This window comes from Bombus flavifrons, chromosome 13 (genome assembly GCF_040668555.2).
Source record: "Bombus flavifrons isolate JBK064 chromosome 13, iyBomFlav1_principal, whole genome shotgun sequence".
Taxonomy (NCBI): Eukaryota; Metazoa; Arthropoda; class Insecta; order Hymenoptera; family Apidae; genus Bombus; species Bombus flavifrons.
This window is the reverse complement of record NC_138454.1, coordinates 9,900,418-9,923,837: the sequence shown is the minus strand read 5'-3', so window position 1 is coordinate 9,923,837 and position 23,420 is coordinate 9,900,418. Positions and strand designations below refer to the sequence as shown.

The window sequence follows — 23,420 nt, the reverse complement described above, 5'->3', positions numbered from 1 at the left end:
CCGGATGCCCGACAGCCGATCGGCCCCGCGAAATATGCGTTTTCATCGCTGGGAAAAAATCATTTCCTTCCGCCCTGGCGAGCCTCACGCGCCAGCCAAACTTTAAAGCGGGAATATCCAATATAAATACCGTCCCCCTTTTTTTTTACGACAAGGTTTCTACTACGGTTTTTTGTTGTTCCATTGAAATATTGTCAAAGATAGGGCTGCAGTTTTTTTTATTTCGAAGCATTTTCCCAGGACATATATTTTTGTTAAGAATTTTCGAAGAATTTGACGAGGGTGAGATACAGGTAAAATGATGCGTTTCAGAAGAAACGTGGAATTTATTGTTCTTTACTTTCCTATACTTGAGATTTGATTGGGATAATGGAGATACAGATTTGTAGCTTTGTGATAAATTTATTTGGACATATAGAAATAAGAAGATTTCTTCGGGGACATGTATCTTTGTCAAAAATTTTAAGACACCTTTGGGGGTCAATAAAAGCGTTGGATGTGGATTTTCTTTCTCTCGTATTCTATGACAGAAATGGATTAGGTTAAGAAATGTAGGGACGTATCTTTCAAACGCAATATTTGTATTAGGTACTCGGTGTTCTAATCGAAGATGAATTTTATATATTTCTTCGGAATTCAAGTGAATATTAATATAACTTTAACCAAATTACTATAATTATTACTATTATTATTTGCTACTTCAACAACGACAAACGCGGTACCGTAGTTTAAAAGCTCGAATCGTCAAAGCAGTATTATAGCCGAAAAATTCTTCGGTAAGAATACCATTTTCTAATCACGTCCAGAAAATCACGATTACTCTTGGTCAATATATTTCAACGATAACATCGACCGATGGAAATTCAGCGGGCGGACGTACAAACGGAGAAACGAAACGATTCGAGATACATGTTCATCGCCGAGGACCTCGTCTGAATACTAACGGTCCTCCGTGACCTAGAAAAAGTGGCCATCCACCATCGACAAAGAGGAAGAACAGTTCTGAAGGGTTAGTAGCATGTACGTTTCGGTTTTTAAATTTAAGTCACCGCGATGAATCGCGGAGGGAAGCGACCAGGAAGCTAGGTCATCCCTTTAAAGTCTTCAACGTACTACTATTAACTAGAAACAACGAACTACCGACGATCAAAGAAAGATAGCAATACGAAAAATGAAAAGAAATTTCACGCGAGAAAAAGAAGAAAATAGTAAAAGAAGGAGAAGACGAGCAGCTGTTGGTCCAGACTTTCGAGTTCGTCATCGTTGAGTAATAAAAATCGGGAAAGAAAACGCACGTGCTTGACATTTTTCAAGGCCATCTGACGGTCCAACGTACTCAGAACGCTTCGAGGTAGAAAGACAGACACGCTATTGGTCGGAAATCAAGATTTTTCCTCGGCGAAATCAAGATAGAAATCTTTCATTGGCCACTATCCGGTCCAAGGGGGGTCCTTTCTCTCGTTGGAGAGAAAAGGACGCGATAAAACTTGCTGGGGGTCCTTCCAGATTCATCGGGGGTCTTCTTCTTCTTTTTAGGGGTGGACGAAGCGGAGAAATTCTTTCGTCTAACGGGGTGCATGTGACACTGGTCCGACCGGATCTAAGTGTGAGAAGATACGTTGTACGCGTCTACGTGAACCGAAGGAGTTTCGGGTTAGCCAGGTTTCACATCTTCCTCATCGTTGGAGGCAAGCAAAATACCCCTTTACGTACCCCTGCGATGCGACCCGTTTTTGTCGCTACTCGTTCCGAGAATAGTGGGTTATTTAAAGGGAACGATGGCTTTTACTTCCGGTCGTCGAGACAGTTTGAATTTTTAATCACGCACACGAGGCACGTCGCTGTAAGTGGTCAATTTTATTATTGGTTGTTCCCTTCGGGAAACGTAGCTAAGATTTTACGCGTGCAGATTATCTAGAAGTCGTCTCACAACTTTTTCTTTATTTCCGAAGAGCGTTATGCTTCGATTTATAAAATATCTGTCATTTAGAGTTTGGACAAAATTTTCAGGTAAAAGTTGAGAGATTCTGGATTTCCGAAATCTTGAAATTATATTTGGTATATTTTTGCAATTAGAGATTGTCGATAAACCGAATCAATATCTTAAGTTGCCCCATGGTCCATTAAGAGCTAGTTGCTAAAATTATACAGACGTTGTTTGTAAAATTAATTTTGATTTTTAGTAAAGCAGAAACAATCTCGTATACGTGTTTCTTTTATTCAATTATTTTAGACGTTGAACATTTGAAGTCTCGGTTGACGTTAAATTTTGCTTATGCGACGATATTCAGATGTATATCCGAAAGTATAGCAGGCTATGAATTATGTTCTTAATTTTATCATGGATAATTTTGTATATTTTAGAATTTGTGTCTTTGAAAAAAGAAGTACCATTAAAGTATTTGATTAAAATTATTTTGTCTCCTTGAATTCTGGAATCCGAAATTTTACGTATTGAATTCTGTTTCTTTTCTAAATAACGAAGAGAAAATTCTTGATAAAGTCGTGTTTCGTTGAGTGGATGAAATTGTCGCGACACGAAAAACCCTCAGATATTAGCGAACACTTGGCAGACGCTTTGCTTCGTCCGGTCGGATTTAGAGCGAACGCAATGACACGAACTATTTTCGGAAATTCCTTCAGAAGTTTCGCTAGAGTTTCCAAGCTATTTATAAGATCATAGTCGTGTGTCGTTAGGATTGTGATGCATGGACAGTTATTAAGTAACGCGTGGGCTTTAATACGAAGATCAATAATATCAGTTTGCACTATGGTAACCAGTACATATATAAAAATGTTAAAGAAAAAGAAAAGAAATCGAAAGAATAATTAAAAATAATAAATTTAAAACAGTTCGACTTAACCATAATCTTACAATTAAAATATGTAGACCCAGCGAACTATAAGCAGGTGCTGGTCGGATATTTTCTTCTATCTAAACACGGTGGACGATGCATAGTTGTAAACTAATATGACATAATAGATATTAGGTATAATAAATAATAGCCAATAATAGATATAATACGAATAAATAGATAACTTAGATCCGCAAAACGTAGCACAGTAGCAAAAATCTCAAAACTCGAATATTCTTCGTAACACGTCGAATGGATTGGAATCGACTATATAGAGAGTGTAATGATTACGGTCATGTAAAAACAGAGCAGAGGCATTACGATCATTTAAAAGCGAAGTCTCGAGAACGAATAAGAATTACGATCGAGTCGTTAGATTCGCAGAGAAACAAGGAACATAGTTCGGTAACGCGTCCCCGACAGAATAGAACGAAACGGAAGGGGAATAGGAGCAGTTCCGGTGTGTCGCGGTCGTTTGCACTATCGTAAGTTTATGTCGTCGGTTGCAGGCTAACCTCTGCCAGCCTCTCGCGCCCTTTTATACGACACGATAGTTTCATCGCGAAACAGCCAGCGTTCGCATCTGTTGCCTTTCCCATTACCGTGCGAACATATACCAGCCCATTTGCTGGCCGGTAAACTCGAGTGCGCTCTCAATTTCCTCGTCTCTCTCTCACCGTTTTCTTCCTCGTCGTCTCTGCTTTTGTCGTCTCTCTTTCTCTTTCTCTCTCTCTCTCTCTTTTCACACTTTGCTCTATTGTTTCGTTTTGGTTCTGCTTTTTGGTACTTTCTTCCTCCTTCCTTCTTTCGTTATATTTCTTTTAGTCATTTCTTCCTTCTTCCTTCTTTCGTTATATTTCTTTTAGTCATTTCTTGCTCCTTCTTTTCGATTTCTTTATGTCAATATTCTTCTTTCTTTACTGTTGCCACGTCTTCCTTGCAATTACTCGTTTTATTTCCATGACGCTGTTCGTATCATTTCAGCGAATCGAACTGCTCGCCCTTTTGAATGGCCGATCGATAGAAACGCAGGTTGAATTAACCTTTTGCAGCCAATGCATACACGTAAAGATACAATATGTACAAATTTTTCTGGAATTTTGATAGCAACTTTTCAAACGATTCAACAGTAGCGAATAGATACCGGCGATTCGTCGAGAATCGTATGCGTTGCATGATTTCGCCGCTTTTTTAAACATAATTTATTTTATATAAATATTTGGAAAGCTTCGTAATTTTGTTTCTCTGAAGTTGTAATATCCTATAATAGTAACATGCGAAACAAAACACGCAGTAGCTACGCTAAACGTAGCTCATTGAAACAACATTTGCAAAAGTTGAACCTGAAAGTTTCGCGTGTATAAATTTACAATCTACTCCAAGTATCATTTTAACCGTGCGCTCTGGCATTATTTCAACTTCAGATTGAAATTACATCTCTCTCTTGCCGATATGCGAGTAAATTCGATACATTTTGATCAACGAAAGGGGCCGTAATTGCAACGGAAACGTGCTAAAACTGTTCGCTAAATACATATATAGAATTTCAGAATGTAGAACGTGAATAATTTCTCCTTGCTTGCCCGATCACAAAATGTTCTGTTTCAAAGGTCAGATATATGAAACGCAACTTCTTATAATCAATAGGAAATCATAGAAATAATTTTCTCGCTAAAAAATAAAGTTACCATATTATTAAGAAGAACAACACAAAATTTAACCGTTTTCCATATCGTTACTTTGTCAATATCGTTGCATAGATTTTAATAAATATTTGATCAACGAGATAGATGTAACAATGTAAATAAATAAATAATATTATGTACAGAGAATAAAAATGCATAAATAATATATACAAGTATTCCATTCAAAGCACGTTGAAAGAAAGATTCTATTATTGTTTTAGGAAAATATTCAACGTAATTTTTCTTTTGCAACAAAGCAGAGGTAATATGGTAGCACAAAAATGAACACGCGTTCGCAAAAATTGGTGTACATCGACGTCCGCTACGACTTGACAATTTTCTCGGAATTTTTACATACTATAGCGTTGTACTAACTCGTAAAACGTACGTTTTCGCAGCTGACTGCTCTCTTTCCGCTGAATAAACTCCTCTTATATCACAGAAAGCGTGCTTTATAGCTATGTACGTTTAACTGTTTTTGACTATTTGCGGGGAAACGTGCGGGATATATATAATATACGTTCTTTTCTCTCAGTGGGATCCAAGATTTTATATCTTCCATTATGTTTTACTTTTCTGAATATAATTCAGTAATTCTAATTGCAAGTTCAGCTTCCTATTGAGCAAGAGATCTTCGTTTAAATCACAATTGAATCACAACGTTCTATAAATTGAGAATTTAGACAGATATCAAAACATAAAAGTGTTCTTAGAGAACGTATCAAAGAACGAGAAGCTCTGTATTACAATTTTGGAAAATTTCTTCTGTAATATCGGAGAAGTATCTACGTCCTCTGGGAAATATATCATAATGATTTCTCTTCGAAATTTCCTTCGTGTAATAATTTCGTTGCATTACCTATCTTTTTACAGAACATTCTTTAATCGTATCGCTATCACTGTTATTAAGAAATCAATCTAATCAAATGAAAATAAACGAATCCATGTTTAAAAAACAAAAAAATGAAACACGAGAAATCCGATTATATGAAAAATAAATAGTACATTGCAAATACGTAATACTCAGCATATATAGGATACAGATAAACGTTTACTCTCTATTATTTAGATGACCAAAAGAAAGAAAAAAAGGAAAAAATAATTACCACCATCGGCAAGGTCTACCATTACGAAAATTTTTAACATAAATTAAGATTTTAACGAAAAATAGAATTTCACATTTTTCTTTTCCATTTTCCTCTAACTGCAAAGCAACAAGAGCACGGAAATGCATTTGAATGCGCTAACCAGTTTGGTCCGGTAAGTCAGAAGCAGCGAGACGAAAGCGTCGAAACCCGTAAATACGAATCTCCGTGGACCAGCTGCATAAAGATAAAGCCGTCCAACGAACGGACCGAATCCTCTCGATCCCTTCATTACTATGCGAGGGCGTATCCAAGAGCGCGTACCAGATCATATTAATTTAATCCATACTCTCGTTACAAACTCTATCTTATAGCCGGTTAGGTGAAACGGCGATCCGAGGTTGGCTCTCGATCGTGTCGCCAATTTGTTTCACGAGTTTATTCGTGCGCACGTCCGCGAAACGCGCCTCTATCGCGCAATCCGGAAATATTTATTATTATTACTGGCGCTTCTATCCGCCGGTGAAACTTTGTGCAGCTTCTGATCTATCCACAACGATGGCCGACCAGAGTGCATACATATTAATGCAACCGAACGATCGTCAGCTTGCGTCTCGTCTCTTCATCTCGCCCTTTCTCTATCCTCCCTTTTCATCGCTACTCCTGTGTTTCCTTTCGACATACAATTTTCCACCGCTGTCGCTGGTTAATATCGAACACCTTTCTATGTGGTAGTTTCGACGAATTTTCGTTGTTCGAGTTTTACCGCTAACTGTTCGGTTCCAGCGGTTGAGCAGAGAATTGTACACGTGAGGTTGCACTGTGCCGCGAATTTGGACCCAAATGGGAAAACGCGAGGGATGAGGAAGAATGTTGGTTTGGTTTTTGATGAAACACGCGATGCAGGTGTTTGGAGAATTCGAGATGCATTTAGCAATGAGGTTATTTGGAGGGAGAGCGTTCGTTGGAACAAGATTGCTTCAAGTAAGCGTAATCTTTATTGAAGGGGAGTGAAAATTGACGAGGAAGTAGGTAATCAAATGAAATTTTAGTTTGAGTAGTTTAGTAATTTTTTAATTCCAGAATATTTAATATAAAGTAATAAAAAAAATGAAGTTTGATATTTTAGCATTGGTAATAATAAATAGAAAGTTTGCTTGTTTTTTTTAATAATGCTTCGGGTATCTTCTTTCGTAATAAGACAGTGTTGGACAGTGATAAGACAGTGCTTCGTCGTAACGAAGTTGGACGAAAGTCAAAGCCAAAATTCCTTTTCTACTGGATCGTGACTTTTCTCTTTAACTTTAAATAGCATAGATTCGATAGGAAGATGAGACTGGTCTGGTCTATCTGATCAAAGTAAATTCCTAAGTATATATATATAGCGGAATTGTCGAAATATTTCCAATTCAAAAGTATCGAATTGAATTCTTCTTGTTACTTCACATTCGATACGTTGCAGAAAGAGCGATCTACTTAAACTAATACGGTTTACAATCTAGCTGATAATTTATATTTGAAGTTCTGTTTTAAAATATAATTAATTATACCAACGAAGCTAATGGTGTTACACGAAAGAAAAATAGAAGAAAATAAGATATTATATTCTTATCGTTTCATTTCTTTCACTTTATCTTTAAGAAATATCATTTCCATCCAATCCTACTCAAGCCTGATCGAAAAAATCACACGAAATTAATTCGCAATTTAAATTTCATTATCGTTACTAATTGAAACAATTTCTATGAAAAATCCTCTTTTTGTTTCTCTACAGACCCATCTATAGAAACTAATCCCCTGCAGCATCACATTACGCCGTAAATCCAACGAATATATCCCAACACTGTCGACACGTTGGAAGAAGGTCTGAGTCGAAATGGAGGAGTAAATCGGTCGTCATTCGAGTCTTGTAACTGTTATTGCCTCGTATCGATTGGAGATCGACGAACTGGAGGCCTCACCAGGGAAACGATTTAAGATAATCGAGGAGCCAGCCCTCTCGGTTCGTTCGTCGGGCAACGACGAGCTATCGATAGAATAATTTTCGAGCGACAGTTCCCTCCGCTCAATCCCGGTTCTTTATTAATATTCGTCGACGTCCAAGAGTTAGGTTCGCAGCTGTGCCGTCCGCGGCGCGATTGAAAAGAGTCGGGGCAGGTGCTTTTGGAATTCGAATAGGGGGAAAAGCCGTCGGAGCGGGTTACTTGTGATTGCAAATCCTTGCCGATTCGATCTCGTTTCCTTCTCTCTTCTCGGTCGCGCGGGTCATTGTGCTTCGAATTGTGTCAGAAAATTGCCAGCCCGCGCCTTGTACAACACGGAACGGATTTAGAAAATTCGAATCCGTGATCTGCTCGAACAGTTCCTTCAACGAATCCTGTGGTTTGATATTCCAGATCCGAGGCGTGAAATATGCGAGAGAAGAGAATATATGGTGCAGATCGAGGGTAGAGTGAAATGACATTTTTGAAATTTCTAACGAAGAAATTTTACCAACGACTTTAGAATTTGAATAAAGTGTATTTGAAGTAATACTGTTGCGTTTCGAGAATTTGTGTCGTAGCGTTCATTTGGAGAAGTTGATCAATCCATATAGTTTTACAATTATTATTGCCAGCATTCATAAACGCTGTAAATTCTGAATCTTTCGTCGATGTAATTTAGCGATTTTCTAGAATCGTATCAAATTTGATCGATCAGAATATTTTTCTGAATTTCGATTATACGAACGGATACTAGTCACTAGAGAAAATCATGAAATTCCTATCATACTTATAACCTGTTTGTTTTTAGGATAGATTCATCTCGAACAAAATTCTATTCTTCCTAGAGACTAAAATTCTATCTATGGTCTAATCGCACAAAAGGAATCGTATCCTCGTATCTCCAAAATATTTTATATTACATGCCTCGACCCCTTTAGACGTCCCAACGTCAGCACCCAACACTATTTTTACGACCATATCACCGTATCTCTTCGCGCAACTGTACCACTCATTCGAAAGCGTCAGCGCGAGATACTCCGGAAACCGAACGCGATGGGCTCGTGACGCGAGTCACGAAAAGGAGGAAAAAAAAAAAAAGATGGGCAAAAGAGGATATCACGACGCGAGAAGGAACGCGCGTGGATTTGTCGTTGACACGTTCCGTGAATGGGGGCTGGTTAAACCGAGCGTGTAAAGCTCGAAACGTTGCGTGACTGCAGTCTGTAGCCGGCTGTTACACGGAGGAAGCTGCTCATAGTGTGTGCGATGGTATCGAATACTAACGCATATACATCTCTTATTCGCATTTGTGCACGCACAGACACGGAATACGCTATTCGCAGCGAAAAGTTCGCCTGCCAGAACGCTGACTAAGAACACGTCGTTACCTGTGCAATTTGTGGCCGTCGTGTTTACTCTTTCACTTTCCCTGCCTGGCCGGGTCTAATGTTTTAGACTGGCCGCTTTAAATCACTGCCTCGACTCGGCCACAGCTATTTCCGGCGGAATTGGAGCAGCCGATCGGTCCGCGCGCGTTTTTCCATCTACGCGGACCGATTGCACCGTTCGTGTAATTTACGTTGATCGATCAGTTCGCGCTTCGTAACGCTGCCAGAGATTTATTTTGTCCGTAGAAAGCAGAAATATATATATGTATATATGGTATATTTTTTTTTCTATGGAAATTGATGGTGGCGACGTGATCGATGAAGATTAGACAGCTGGAGAAACGAAGTTTCCAATGGAAAAAGTCATTCGTTGCTGGCTTGGGTTAGCTTTATGTCATCAATTACGAAATACGATAGAGAGAGAATTGAGGAAGGTTTTACGGGTTTATAGAATTTGTCAAGAGGAATAGAAAATGTTCATTTAGAATTGATTCTTAAAATTGAGCAAGGTTCGTACTTTTGGTATCGAATCTAGTTCCGTCGCATCTTCTGAAAATACTTTATGAACTTATTTTATTCGTGCATAGTAGATGAAATAGAAAAGTTCCGATCAAACGTTTGAAAAACGATCTCTTTGATAAAATTCACAAAATCCTTACTCTAAGTACTACATTAATCAAGCAGTCTTTTTATTCTTTCCAATAAGTAGCGTAAGTCCTTCAAGAGCCAGCCGCTTATTTTCAAACATCACGCAGGATATCCTACATTTAATATCCTATGTTTCCAAAAAGTACAACTCTATCACAATACAATCTCTAATCGAAAATTATCCACAAAGAAACCAAACCTCTAAGCAAACATTCGAAAAATAATTCCCTTAAACAACTGTAAAAATCCATCCACGATATCTTCGTCGTCAGAACTGTTCTGAATTGATCCGCTGGGTGAAAGTATTTCTCTCCAGAGTAATACGAACCATCCTTTGATCTCGCGGAATGGAATAAAGCTCGAATGCATCCCGACAGTGTCGATTGTTTCCCTGTCTCGACGAAAGCAGACCGAAAGTCCGTGAGAATTCGTTGGCCCGCGAATTCCTAGCCAATTATGAGCAGGTCCCCGTCTCGTCTTCCTACGGCAACGACGATTCCAACGATTTCTTCGTTCCTACTCTGCAATGAAAGGGGGTGGAAGGGGCGGAGGACGCGTTCATCCAGCTTCGTCGTTCTATCGGCCAAGATCTCATACATATTAATGGCGAACCGATCGATTTCGGAGCGAATTCGCTTCTTGCTCTGTTTAGGGACGTCGACGTTTCGGCGCGTAAGCCCTTCCGTCGGCCACAATGGTTATTATGCCATTAACGTAATGAAGTTAGGTGGCGGTAAAGGTTCCGATGCCGCTGGGACGGCCTCTGCCTTGTTCAAAATACGAAGATCGTGATAAAACAGGGAACGTAGGCATTTTGATAGTAAACGAAAGGCGATCTTTGCATGCGTCCTTTGGTTAATCGAATGCTTCGACCGATGTAACAGACGTAAATATTAAAAGAGTAAGAAAAATGGATTTTTTAATGAGAAGGAATGCAAATTATACGTAGAATATGGCGCAGCATAGTAGATGTTGCAGACTGTAGAATATAGAAGGAGTTCTCTTCGACAACTGATTCTTCTCCTTTGTTATAATACTTATTAGTAACGTCCATGCCTTCTTTATATTTTAATTAAAATCTTCCAAAGGGTAGAAAGGAATCTGAATGCCGCAGTATTCTCAATGGAACATTGGAATATTCTCCAAAGGTGTATACATGAAATTCATTTTTACGTTCATTCAAACAGAATCGACAAATTTTAAATAGGCGACGTATATTTAAATTTAATTAAACTGTTATATTCTTAAATTTCTATATTTCCAAGCCCGGTAATAATCACGCAAATTTAATCGTTCTTCGCGTTGTTGGTTTCATTCAAAATAAAAATATTAACACCCAGAACGTTTTAAACGAATGCGTCAAACAGGAATACTGCAACTTTTTTTTTATACCTACGTGTAATATTTATATTCCATAAATTTGCGAAGATCGTATCTCGATCGTGAATTAATAGTCGTCTAGTAAATCGAAATTACTCAAAATATGTAAATACGTGAACAGTGTAGAACTGTGTAAATTGTGTTAACAAAAATTAAAGGCAAAGGATACCTCGGGGATTTCTCAAGGGATGTTGATTCTTGCTAATGCATCGCGATTAGCGTTTATTGTTCTTATACATAGATTGGAGCAAACGGTAAACAATTTGTCCCCACGGTGGACCGAGTAACTACTATTAGATCGATTAAGTCAACGTGCAAGACGCATGGCTGATATGTTTAGGTGGCTGGAAACTGAATTCCTTGTGGCAACAACGTGGCTGTTTGCCGATTGTATTTCTTGTATCAACAATTGAGAAATGTACCGATGTTACGGATCGTGATTGCTTTTGTTTCACGCGACCAGTCGAAACTAACTTGCATGAGACAGGATTACTCGAAATCCCTCTGTTGCTGATTCATTATTAAACGTTCACTCAGAAATAGCCCAATAGCCAGTTACTATTTTTATACGAAACACGTCATTGACTGAAACTTTGAAACCACTTTTCCAGTTATATTTACGGTACGTAGAATCCATATCTCAAATTACACATAATTTTATTAACGACAAGACAATATCCTTTTGTAATCAATTATTGGTGTGATGACAAAAGGAACCAAACGAATACTAAAACAACGCTTGCCAATAATCTCCTTATCTTATTCCAGCGTTCGTGAAATCCAATAAATCTTATTTAACGCAGACTCGCAAATGTTCCCCGCTGTCCGTTATAATTTTTGCTAGCAATTTGCCATGAAAAATATAATTAATTGCAGCGATAACCCAGAAAAATCACGATTTAACGTTGTGATCAGCGAAACCGCTGAGGAACAATTCCAAACCTTCCACGTAATCTCTCTTTGTGGATTTTTATCCCCGAAATCTCGCATTCATCATCACAGAAATTACCCATATAATAACCTTATTTCGAATTGAATCCTGAACCAGAACAATGAAAAACCTCTCTTTCTAAAAAGCTTCAAATTCCCATTAAATTTCACGTTCACTTCTAAATTAATATAAATATCTAATAAATGAAAGTTCTCATTAATTTTATTTGCTACAAAAAATCCTTTCACCTGTTCATTTTCGCCCATTTGATCAAAGAATTGGATTATCTGGATCATACCGATTCGCGTTAATAGAACTCTGAGAATTTAACCGAATAAATCGAAACGACCAACTTCTGAGAGCGGGAATAACAGATTAATTATCATGGCCGTTTGAAAAGGCAGCTAATGTAAATTGGTAAATTATCGCAGCCAAAAAACGAGAGTTAGCAGAGAACGAATCGCGTGGACATGCTCGTTTCCATAATTTGAACACTGGCTATCGGCATTTTAACGGGTCACGCTGATTAGTTGTAATGACAAAATATATCATTAGGCACCGTACCGTCTGCTGTCTCGTTAAAATGCTTTTGCGTCCGACGCGAAATATCCCGAATAATGTATGCACTTTCCAACGTCACAATGTTCAACTGCTATTAAGTAATAGTCAACAAGATATTTCTTTGTCGCGCGTCACGTCCTGGCCAGACAGTAATTTCAACGAGTATATTGCGTATTGTCGTCGACTATTATATTGTGTATAATGTATTTTAGATTTAAAATCTTTGTACTCTTCTGCGAATTTTTTCTTGTATTTTCTTGCTTTGGTATTTCCTTTGGAATTCTTACTCTGTTCATAAACGCACATTTATACATACACGCAATATCTTGAGAGCAAGTTTCTTTGAGAAATAAATAAAAACACAAGAAGTTTCGGAGAAACCTTTAAAACTTTGTGCCTAGGTTTTTCTTTCAGCTTTCAGTCGATGTTTTTCTAAACAACATACGTTCTTCTAATTGTTTAAACATTGAAAAGAGTGAAAGAAATTAGCTTTGTGCCAAGATAGAGATTCATATCTATAGCGTCAATATTTAACGTAAAATGATTGAACGCAAGATAATTTTTCAAAATTTTACTCACCTGCACGTGACTCCAGACTTTGGGTTTCGGGCTGGATCTTGCGTTGTTCGTTGCATTCGAACTTCCACTGTTATTCGAAACGTTTCCAGATGAAGTCGTGGACTTGACGGACGGCTTTTGCGTTTTTGGAATCTGTGCTGTGACTGTGGTTGACGAATTGTTACGTTGTTGCTGAGGCTGTTGCGCGGATGTTTGTTGCTGTTGTTGCTGTTGCGTTTGCTGCATAATCTGTTGAATAAGCTCTAATTGTTGCTTTGTGAGGCCGTCGTTACTGGCACCAGGAGACGTGGCACTCTGTAAAATATAGAAAAAGAAACAGAGATATCAGTAATTATTCGTGTTTCTCGGACAAATCAGGCGACTATTCAACTTTTATTTATCTTAAAGTTATAAAAAAATACAAAAAAAACGTTGTTTATGAAAAAACTCAATTAGCATTGATTTTAATATCTGTACAGAAATATCTCTACTCTAAAATGCTAGTGAATCGTTGGTGTGAAATTCAACAATATCTTTCAATTGCCTAGAAATAAATGGAAAAATATGAAATATCTTAAATAATTATTTGCAGAACTTATAAAACAATCGAGAAAGCGTGGATTATTTTTTTTATTTCGTGAAACTTTTCGAGTCAGAGAAGAACAGAGAAAGAATAATCCTACAGAAAAAATTTGACGATGACCTAGAAACCTTAATCAATTAAAGCTAGGTTGAAAATCTACCTCAAAATGGACAACTTCGTTTCAGTGTTTAACGATCTTCTCTAGGAAGTTCACTTCGTTCCGCATAAACGCTCGCAAATCCTTTAGAAATAACCTGACGAGAAATCTAATTGAAATTCTAGCTTTTTCAGCTTCTTTCTCTCACGTCTTTCGAATTCCTCGATTATAAATATAATTCAAATACATTGCACTGTATAAAGCGGGACGATATTCAAAGAGTCGGAATTTCACGCAGCTACTCGATTACCAAATTTTAAACGAACGCGATCTTTATCGATCGAATGGAACGAATAACACAGAAAAGCGGGCTTTTCCCTTCTCAAGAAATTCCATTCGCCATGAACGTTAACGACCATCGTAATATTTGCGAAAGAATCGCCCCATAATATCGGTGCGCTATATGGTTGGTTTACGCACATGGACACACCTAAACGCACGATACGTGGCCACCAAGCGAACAATGAAACTGATAGCCAACGCATATGCTGGACGTCGCAGCTGTGCTATGGTACAGTATAGTTGTACGCATTGTTTTATAGTCGGAGATCTCGTAGTATGTGAGCTGCGTTCGTACTACCGCCAATTTCTCCAGATCGGAACCCCGTGGCGACGTGCAATGAAGGAAGATGCAAGCGAACCGCGTTATTTTATTTGGATCGAGTTATATAGAAAGAAAACAGGAAAATAAAACGTACAACCGTAATTGGATTTTGTATAGTTTTATACAAACTGCGGCAGATGTTAGTGTTAGAAAAAGTTTTCATTGGAACTATTGGATATAGAGAGAAATATAAAAAAAAAAAATTTGACGTACAACGAATTTTTCTAGATCGACTGCTAGAAAAACGGGGGCAGCCGTTCCTTCTTTTTCTTTCTTTAATGGGAGCATTTTTCAAATCCGAAGATTCGGGTTTGTCGCAAAACTATCAGATTCCTGCCGCGGTAATTTATCTCCTCCAATTCTAAACTCAGAAGAAATAATATCCAGACGATAAATTCGGATAGAACGTTCCGCATGAAGTACAATAAAATGCAGAAAAAAAAAAAGAACGCGAGGGAGGGGAAAAAAGAACGAAAGAAGGACAATAAAAAAAGGGCAATACAGAGAGAAAGAGAGAGAAATAGAGGAAAAGAGCGCGAGCGCCAGAGTAGACGCGTACCAACGAAAGAATGGCGGATGCGAGCAGTGGTTGTCCTGCCTGCTGATCGTTTTTCGACGACACACCATGGAAAAACCGTAGACGACGGTACGTTCACCTTTTTTGCTTTTCTCTCTTTTTCTTCTATTTCTTTTTTTTTTTTTTTTTTTTTTATTCTACTCGATGGAACGACGAATGACGAGAGCGGTAACAAAGGGACACGACGGGGGCCGGATTTCACGATTTTTAATTAAGAGACCGGTCCCATTGGGTTACCACGGACACGCCCGGCATGCCATTCGTGTCATCGCTTTCCGAACGATCCTCGGACTCGGTTTCCTGAATTATTCGGGTGTGATCGCGGAAAGGCCGGCCATTCAATGCTCCCTTCGTTCCTGTGCGAGCGTTTTGGTTATTACGGACGGCACCCAGTCGAAAAATCTCCGGACAACTGACGGCAAGCAAGAGATATGTGCGGGATATGCGCATTTGTGTTACGCGGTTTCATTGATTCTGACTTGTTTGTAAGGACCAGTCGCAACGTTAATTTCGTATAGAGAGCCAGACGTATTATTTTTCAATTTGTGGACGATGTTTATTTGCGATTAGATTGTTGGGAATATTTTCTACTTTCAAGCAGCGAAGTGTATATTTACATAAGGGGAATAAAATAAAAGAATAACGAAATTAAATGATATTTTAAGATTTAAAACTATAAATTATTGTATTTTAAGAGAAACTATTTTATTTATTAGGCGAGGGTTAAAAAAACACTCGCAAAGTTAAACTTTTTAAAGTTTAAAACTATTCGAACACTCGTATCCAAAACCATTGAAACGATTAATTTTATTTTACCCTTTAGTCGTATTTCCAGTCAAACCATAAAGAAATAAACTAATAAAGTGTGTGGATCGCTGAATGTTCATATTCAAATTTCAATACTCTACAAACAAGCGTACGTATACTTATTTTATTACGTAAACAGCTTTCGACCCTCGCACTTTATGGCAACCACGGTGTCCAATCCAAAGCCGAAAGAAAGAAAAAAACAGCTCGGATCCAGCTGACGCGAAATAATTTCGCCACGGAGGCAGCCGCTAATCACTTTTACCCGGGCGCGACGAACATGGACCGTGGGACATCTACAGGGGGTGGCGAGCACGAATTGGAGCGTCGATTAAAATTGGATTTGTTAATTAGCACAGGGAATGTGGCGGCGCGGACGTTCCCGATCCGTCTCATACCTTATTAAACCTTCATTTCGTAATTCCCACGCTACCATTTGTCATCGCTGTAATCAGTAGCCGGTTGTTTTCCGCTGGCACCACCGCGTTTTTCTCACCCTCCGAGCTGACACAGGGTAGAGCGATATATCGGGCAAGATATTTTACGCTACCTCGCTGCCACGTCCGTTGGCTATTGTTGCGTTACGCGAACAAATCACGGTGAATTGTTGTTCCTCTGTACGTAAAAGTTGCATTCGACTATGTAAATTTGTATATGATGTTAGCGGAATTATTTTTCCTTCCTTGTTTGGGAAAATAATTCCAGAATTGTATCTTTTGTTTATTGTGTTTTTAATCGATTAATTGTTTCACGATGTTGAGGAATATTTTTTAATACAGCGGAATTTCTTGCGAATATGGCTGTAAAATTTGATAATATATTTAACGAGGAATTTACTGCATTCGTTCTTTGGTAATCGTTTGCAGCTTGGTTGAGTCAAATTCAGATACGTTTATTTCACGATTAACCTGATATCCAGGAACATACAGACGCAAAATTCTTATTAAAACGTTCGAAGTAAATAACTATAACATTTATAATATTGATAAAACAATTGAAAAGAACTTCAACACGAAAACTATTAAATCGCTTAAAATGTTCTAAATTATATAGTAACATGTACATAATCGTATCTTTTAATTCTTTCACGTCGCTAGTAGCTCATGGAACTTAACGTGGCTATACAGAACGAAAGAAAATAAAAAATACCAATAAAACGAATATACGAATGTAAAAGTCAATCAGAAATAATTTTCACTGATCCGTCGTTCTCACAAAGGTGCATAAAATAAACCCACCATATTCTTTCCCAATCAATTCGCTTTAAATCTTGCCCATGCGGTGCGAGGGTGAGCGACAGAGGGCGAAATAAAACGAAACGCGCACGGTTAACTAATGTGGCCGAGTGAATATCGAATAATTATAATTAAATATTTAGGAGAAAACGCAGAGCTCTCCGCTGTATTTTATACCGTATGAAGAATTAAAGGCGTGAGATTGCATATGTGTGCAACGTACAATGTTTGTCTTCTAAATATATATTCGTACGTTTTCGATCCTCTTAATTTTCTGCTTGGAACGAAAATCGGCTGGCGTACGTTCGCTTATTATTAATATCGGACACTTTGTAACCGCATAAATGCGTTGGAAAGAGACACGGCTTTCACAGGAACTCGTTTATGGTTAGAAACAAAGCGGCCCTCTACCGAGCTTTGGATCGCTATTGACTTTTTGAGATTCTGATTTCGAGCATGTTTCGAAGCGGCACAATGATATTGTGTTATTTCAATACACCGATGCACGTGCGGGGGTCGGAAAAATTTGCTGAACGATCACGATTGTTCTCGTTCAAGCGATCGTTACGTATGAATCTTTTAGAAGCGCGAAAGCCCGCCTCAATTTGAATCTTTAACGCCGCTTACTTTTCAGCGTGGTACTTTGGCGCTGAAACCACGTGGATCATTTTTTCTTTGATTTTTCTATTTTGATTGTTTAAAGCTTGAAACCGTAGATTCTGCTTCATTAGCAGGCTTTAAGAAAGTAAAATAAAAATTGTAAGATTGAGAGTGAAATTAGTGAATTATTATTAAAGAGCGATATGTGGAATTTATTTAATTGTCTGCTTACAGTTATTTATAGTTTGTTCAAATCAGAATACGATTAATAAATTCTATAAAATTAAGTAAAATACTTAAAGTCAAGAATTAGTTCAATTATTACGAAGAATTTGAAATAAAAAAAAAGAAAATGTAAAGTGTTTCGACGTCTTTTAGCATCGTTGAAAATTTTCCTCAATTCCTAAAGGAAAGTTTAAGATGTGTTTAAAATTGTCAGAAAATTTCTAAGCAGCAATTCTACAAAAATAATTCTATCCTTCTTAAAGTAAGAATTTTTCATCTTATACACGGAATTATTAAAAAATTGACTTGCTTCTATAACTTAGAAATTTTTCAATTTTCATCGCAAAAGTTTGACACGTTTTATACCTAGATCACACTTGCGATGCACGTACACCGAGGAAACGACTATTTGTAATCATAACAAAGTGGCTCCAGACACGGTCCATGAGGGAAACGCATTTGTTAGCCACTAGCTCACGGATGTTCGTTCTTCACAACGCCTCTGAAAGTTCGGTGTTATCTCTTGTTGGACGAACGAGCTTCCTTGACAAATCGTCGTTTCCGACGATAGGAGTATGTCGACGAACGGCACCACTTGGACTCGTTTTCACCCTCTTGCATCTTTCTTCGTTCTTACTGCTCGTTCACCATATTCTCTATCCACGTGTGAACGAACACTTCCTTCTTCCTATCTTCCTGTGCGATGTATCATTGACAATTACAGGCAACATTTCGTAAAATTACTCACAAGAGCGAAAATAGCAACAATTCTCGCCAGAGACGAAGACAATTGAATTTAATATACAATAGTATTCCTTAATTATACTTTTGATAAAATAAGAAGTTATCTCTATGAATTCAATTTAAGGAGATATATGTATGTTACTCATGAAATTAGAAATATCGAATAATTCATGACTGTACATTTTTCTATTTATGTAATTATCTCGAACTTTGAATTTTATAATTATGAATTTATGTAACTATCTCGAATTATTTATATTTTAAAATCACACAAATTACGTACCTGTTTCTTTAAATGATATCTGAATGTCTGTATATTCGTGCAAGAACATTTTCGATATTTCGATTCAGAATATCACGTTGCTACAAATTTAGGTTGAAATTTCAATATTTAAAAATACCTACTTCAACAAAGAATCCATCATTTAAGCATGAAAAGCCCATTCCAAGGCTTTCATCGCGTCCGCACGCCATAGTAATTTTCGCTGCAATTATTGGCCACGATGTCTCGCATCATCTTGCCACCCTCCTTAATTCCTTCCTTCCTACCCTCGTTCGACACTTTCCAACGGCACGGCTGGCGCGTCCGCGATTTCAGAATCCATCGTGCTCACGCGAGAATCGCATTATTTTTCTGCCAGCCTCCCTCCATCTCTCACGTCGCTACCACGCTCGTTTATCATCCGCCTTTTCTCAGAGACGACCCACTTTTCTGCGGGGCGCGGCTGTCTTCCTTCCTCCCACTGTTTATGATATTTTCGCGTCTCCGTTCTATTATTTATAAGCATATACACGGATGCTTCCTCTGTTCGTTTCCGGTGTTGCTTCCGCGCGGTCCCGCAACCACCAGAGATGCTCTTTTATTTCAATTGTTCCAGAGTGAAGGAAACGCGGCGAGCTTTTAATTATTCGACCACGTTTTTTGCGCTATAGCCAATGCAATTCTCTTTACCGTTACGTCTCCTTTCTCTCTTTCTAGATTTACCTGCCACTGTGCTAGTTTTTTCTGCGTGATAGCGTTAAACTTTGTTTAGATGGGAATTTGGTACCGATTTAGCCTACCTGTAGGTATGTTCGTTTGCGATTAGGATAGAATTATAGTCAGAATCATATGCACCAAGCAATTACAATGTTTTATAAAAGCGTAGTTAAATTTCGTTCATACTATAATTTCATGAATTATTAATACATTTTCTTTCGGTAGAAAAACTTTCAAAGAAACTCGTGGCAATTTGCAAATCGTATCACATTGTTATGTATCATTACATATTTCTATAAATGAATTATATCTTGCGTGTCTTATTCTTTTTTGCCATTAATAATTTCGTTTAAGGGAAATTCGATCGATACCAAAGCCAGATATAATCCGATCGTAACGTAACGATTATTATTAGATTACAACATTTATAAATTCTCCAACTATGTGATATGCATGTAGAAAAGTACACAAGTTAACAGTGTTGTGCAAACATTTATGGGTATGCAGCTTAATCAATTATGTTAATTATCTAATATATTTAATAACGTGCTCGATAATGAATCACGGTGATTAATGATAGCACTAGCATATTAATATATTCATGACGTGGAAGCAAATAAACATCGATTCAACATCTGCAACGGGGAATATTTTACTTTTTAGTCCCATTCACAAGAGCATAATTATTTTTCATTTTAACAGGACGCCCTATTACTTCGACGCTGTTCGAGATTCTTGTAATTTCTTTCCTCTGGTAACTCCCTTCCGAGGCAGCCGAATAAATGCGTGGAATTTCTCACTTCCATATCCGCCCCCTTCTTTCGTGTTGTAATTTCAATAAACAGTAGTGCAGATGTTAAAATCCCCGAAGGCGGCTCGCACTTCGCGTTTTATACATCGCGTGTGCAACGTCGTTCGACGATATACAGGACGTTTCATTGATTCCGTCGTGAGACATTTTTCTCGAATCTTTTCATCGATTTCAAGAGACTCGTAAATTTTGCATTAGTTAGAAATACGAAGGAAATATAAATTTATATTATACGATGTCGAGGTCAACATTAAGTATAATACTACTATAAATCCAATATAATTTTACTCTACTCGATTAACCTTACTCGTTGATCGACTACTTTTAAAAATAGAATGACTCGTGTAGCTGTTGTAGAAAAATTAAGTCTTTTTTCGAATTTTCATAATGTACTTTCTGTAACATACTGATAACTCATTTAAAAATTTTTTCTAAACTATATAAATCTTACGTTCATTTGCCTTAACAAACAATTTGCAATTCTTTAATTCTACGATACTTTGATCTCTGAAAATTAATTCGAACTTTCTAAAACGAAATGCGAGAATAAATCACGGAAATTAACGAATACGCTTTATCGCGATATACTTATTATACTATATCCCAAAACACGAATAGTGAAACGACCTATACGCGCGAGGGAACGTGATATCCTGAATCGAACGTAAAGTTCGCCGCGGCTGGTAGAGGCTGAAACGATCGAAGGGCTTTTCCACGAGACAGGAAATGGGAGTTTGAAAATGTATTCCAGCATGAGTGACGCGTATGTTATTGTCGGGAGACTGGCGAACGAACATCCGGTGTGCAGGTAAACGAGCACAGGGAGGCGGAGACGCGTGGAAGATGATTGCACGCGCGTTAGTTCCCTGAAAAATTTCAGTCAAGCCCACCGAGAGACACTGACGTGCCTGGTAATAGCGTTAACAGCGCTGGAAAATCAAATTCGATACAATACGAATAAGCAAGATGAATAACGACGAAGACGAAGGTTGGAGAACTAAAACGATTCTTTTATATTTTAAACGAACTTTTATATTTTTCGATAATTAAGAAGAATAAAGTAGTCGTAAGTAAATTTCTTTTACTTTTATATCTCTCAGAAAATTGTTAACTCGTGTTATAAAAATTCATACAAAGAAGTCAGACGCAAGAAGATGAAATAGGCTTTCTTGCAATGTATAAACACGGAAACTTCTCGTTGAAATAAAATATCTCACAGAAGGTATTCTTCTAACCCCTGCACTCGCCCTTTAAATTTCATTAAAGTTCTCAAGCGCTCAACCCTACGGTCTTGTCAGTAATAATTATAAACGAATAAACGGAAAATAGGGTTTCCAAGCCCCAACTTAGTTTTCATTTATGCACTTCCAGCTTACATTCAAACGTTAAAATTACCATATATTCAGAAAGCGCAAATTTCCAGCCTCTAAAAATTTCTTAAATCAATCTGTCCTTTTCAATCCTTTCGCTTCGGCAAATAATTATTCTTAGAAAAGTACGTATCTCGCGCTTATATACGTTTATTCGCTGTTTATTCGCGAGACGAAAGTAGACGGCAGGTGAGAAAAGTTAGCTCTAAGTGCGTCACTTTTCGAGGAAGTGGCGTTTCTTAATCGTCTCGGGACGAAAAGGTGCAAAGACGCGAGTCAGCCAAACTTCGAAATGAAAATTGACGGAGAAAGGCGAAAATATGTGACCACGGAAGGATCTTAACACCTGCTTACGCCAGCGACGAGGTCCCAAGGTGGCCACGATGGACTTAAACGAAATTAAAAGTACGACGTGCTTTTTTTTTCTCTTCTCCAGTCTCTCCTCGACGGTCTGCCGGAGAAACTTGTCCGTCCACGCCGCTTCTATCGAAGTTTTTTTTACATCCGTCGAGATAATCTGGCTTAATTAATTTAATTCCGGAGGAGAGGCGAAGCCAGGACCGTTTCTCCTCGACCTGATTCTCCATCTGCCACGCCACGAAACTATGGCAACCGGTTCGTTAACGAACGTTTTATTATGCGAAATACAGCTACCAGATATCGGACACGCTATCGATACGACGAGTATGGATCGCGATTGGTATCTGCGTCTTGTAATTGCATGATCCACGCTTCGACGCTCTCCCATCTTCCATGGGATTAGGTTCTGATGCTTGTTGCGTAGAGAATGAGAGGTCGAATATCCACGGTCATTTCGTAAACAGATTTTAGAAAATGAATTCTTTTTAAACGTTAAGAACTCTTTTTGTTGGATAAGCGAGGGTGGTATGTGATTGAGAAGTTTGATTTTGTGAAAGTTGAAAAACTTGAGTTTGGTATAATTTATAGGGAGAAACATTTAGGTTTCTGATAAATTACCGTATAAAAATAAGTTTTATAAATAAGATTAGGTACTTTATACTATTAATTATACGAAGTTTTGTTACGTTTCATAGTCCTAATCATCAATTCATCAATCACAATTTCCAATGTTCTAAATAATTCTCTATTTTAAATTATCATAGCGCAATATCTTTCGTTCTTGGAATACAGGTAAATTGCTCAAAAATCACAACTATATACAAACTTGCGAAGAAATGAAATACAAAATAATTATCATTCATTTCTGGTTTTCACAATTTAATTTACTTCTTGGTTTTAAGTTGACACAGTAATAGACGATCGATATATTGATAACACAAACAAGTAAATTCGCGAACTCTCTTATTGAAAATGAAAAAAGAAATAATATTTCTGGAAACGATGTGCAGGACATGTCGCATTTTTTACATTCATCGGAAGATGTAGAACTGACGCAAGGGACGGGATAGAAAAATTTGACCATAAAAATTCTGCAGTTCGTCGATCTAATATTTATATCGTCCACGCGATACACTTGCGTGTGTATGTTTCAAACTAGAACAGAAAAGAGAAAAAGGAGAAAGAAAAAGGAAGAACCAGACGGAGAAAGATGATATGTATCTCGTCTTGCGAGCATTTAATACCCAAACCAACTGGCTTATCGACCTGCGAGAGATCGGCATCGTTTCACT

The 23,420-nt window shown here is 37.8% G+C and overlaps 1 protein-coding gene across 8 annotated transcripts in view; it reads right to left on the bottom strand.

Moving 5' to 3' along the window:
- LOC138186276 (zinc finger protein 541) overlaps window positions 1-23,420 on the bottom strand; it is a 589,272-nt gene that overhangs the window by 78,957 nt on the left and 486,895 nt on the right. For all 8 annotated transcript variants that reach the window (XM_069125955.1, XM_069125954.1, XM_069125953.1 and 5 more), the window contains one exon: window positions 13,098-13,391. In XM_069125955.1, coding sequence (XP_068982056.1) covers window positions 13,098-13,391 — 294 coding nt within the window. The remainder of the gene's footprint in view (window positions 1-13,097; window positions 13,392-23,420) is intronic.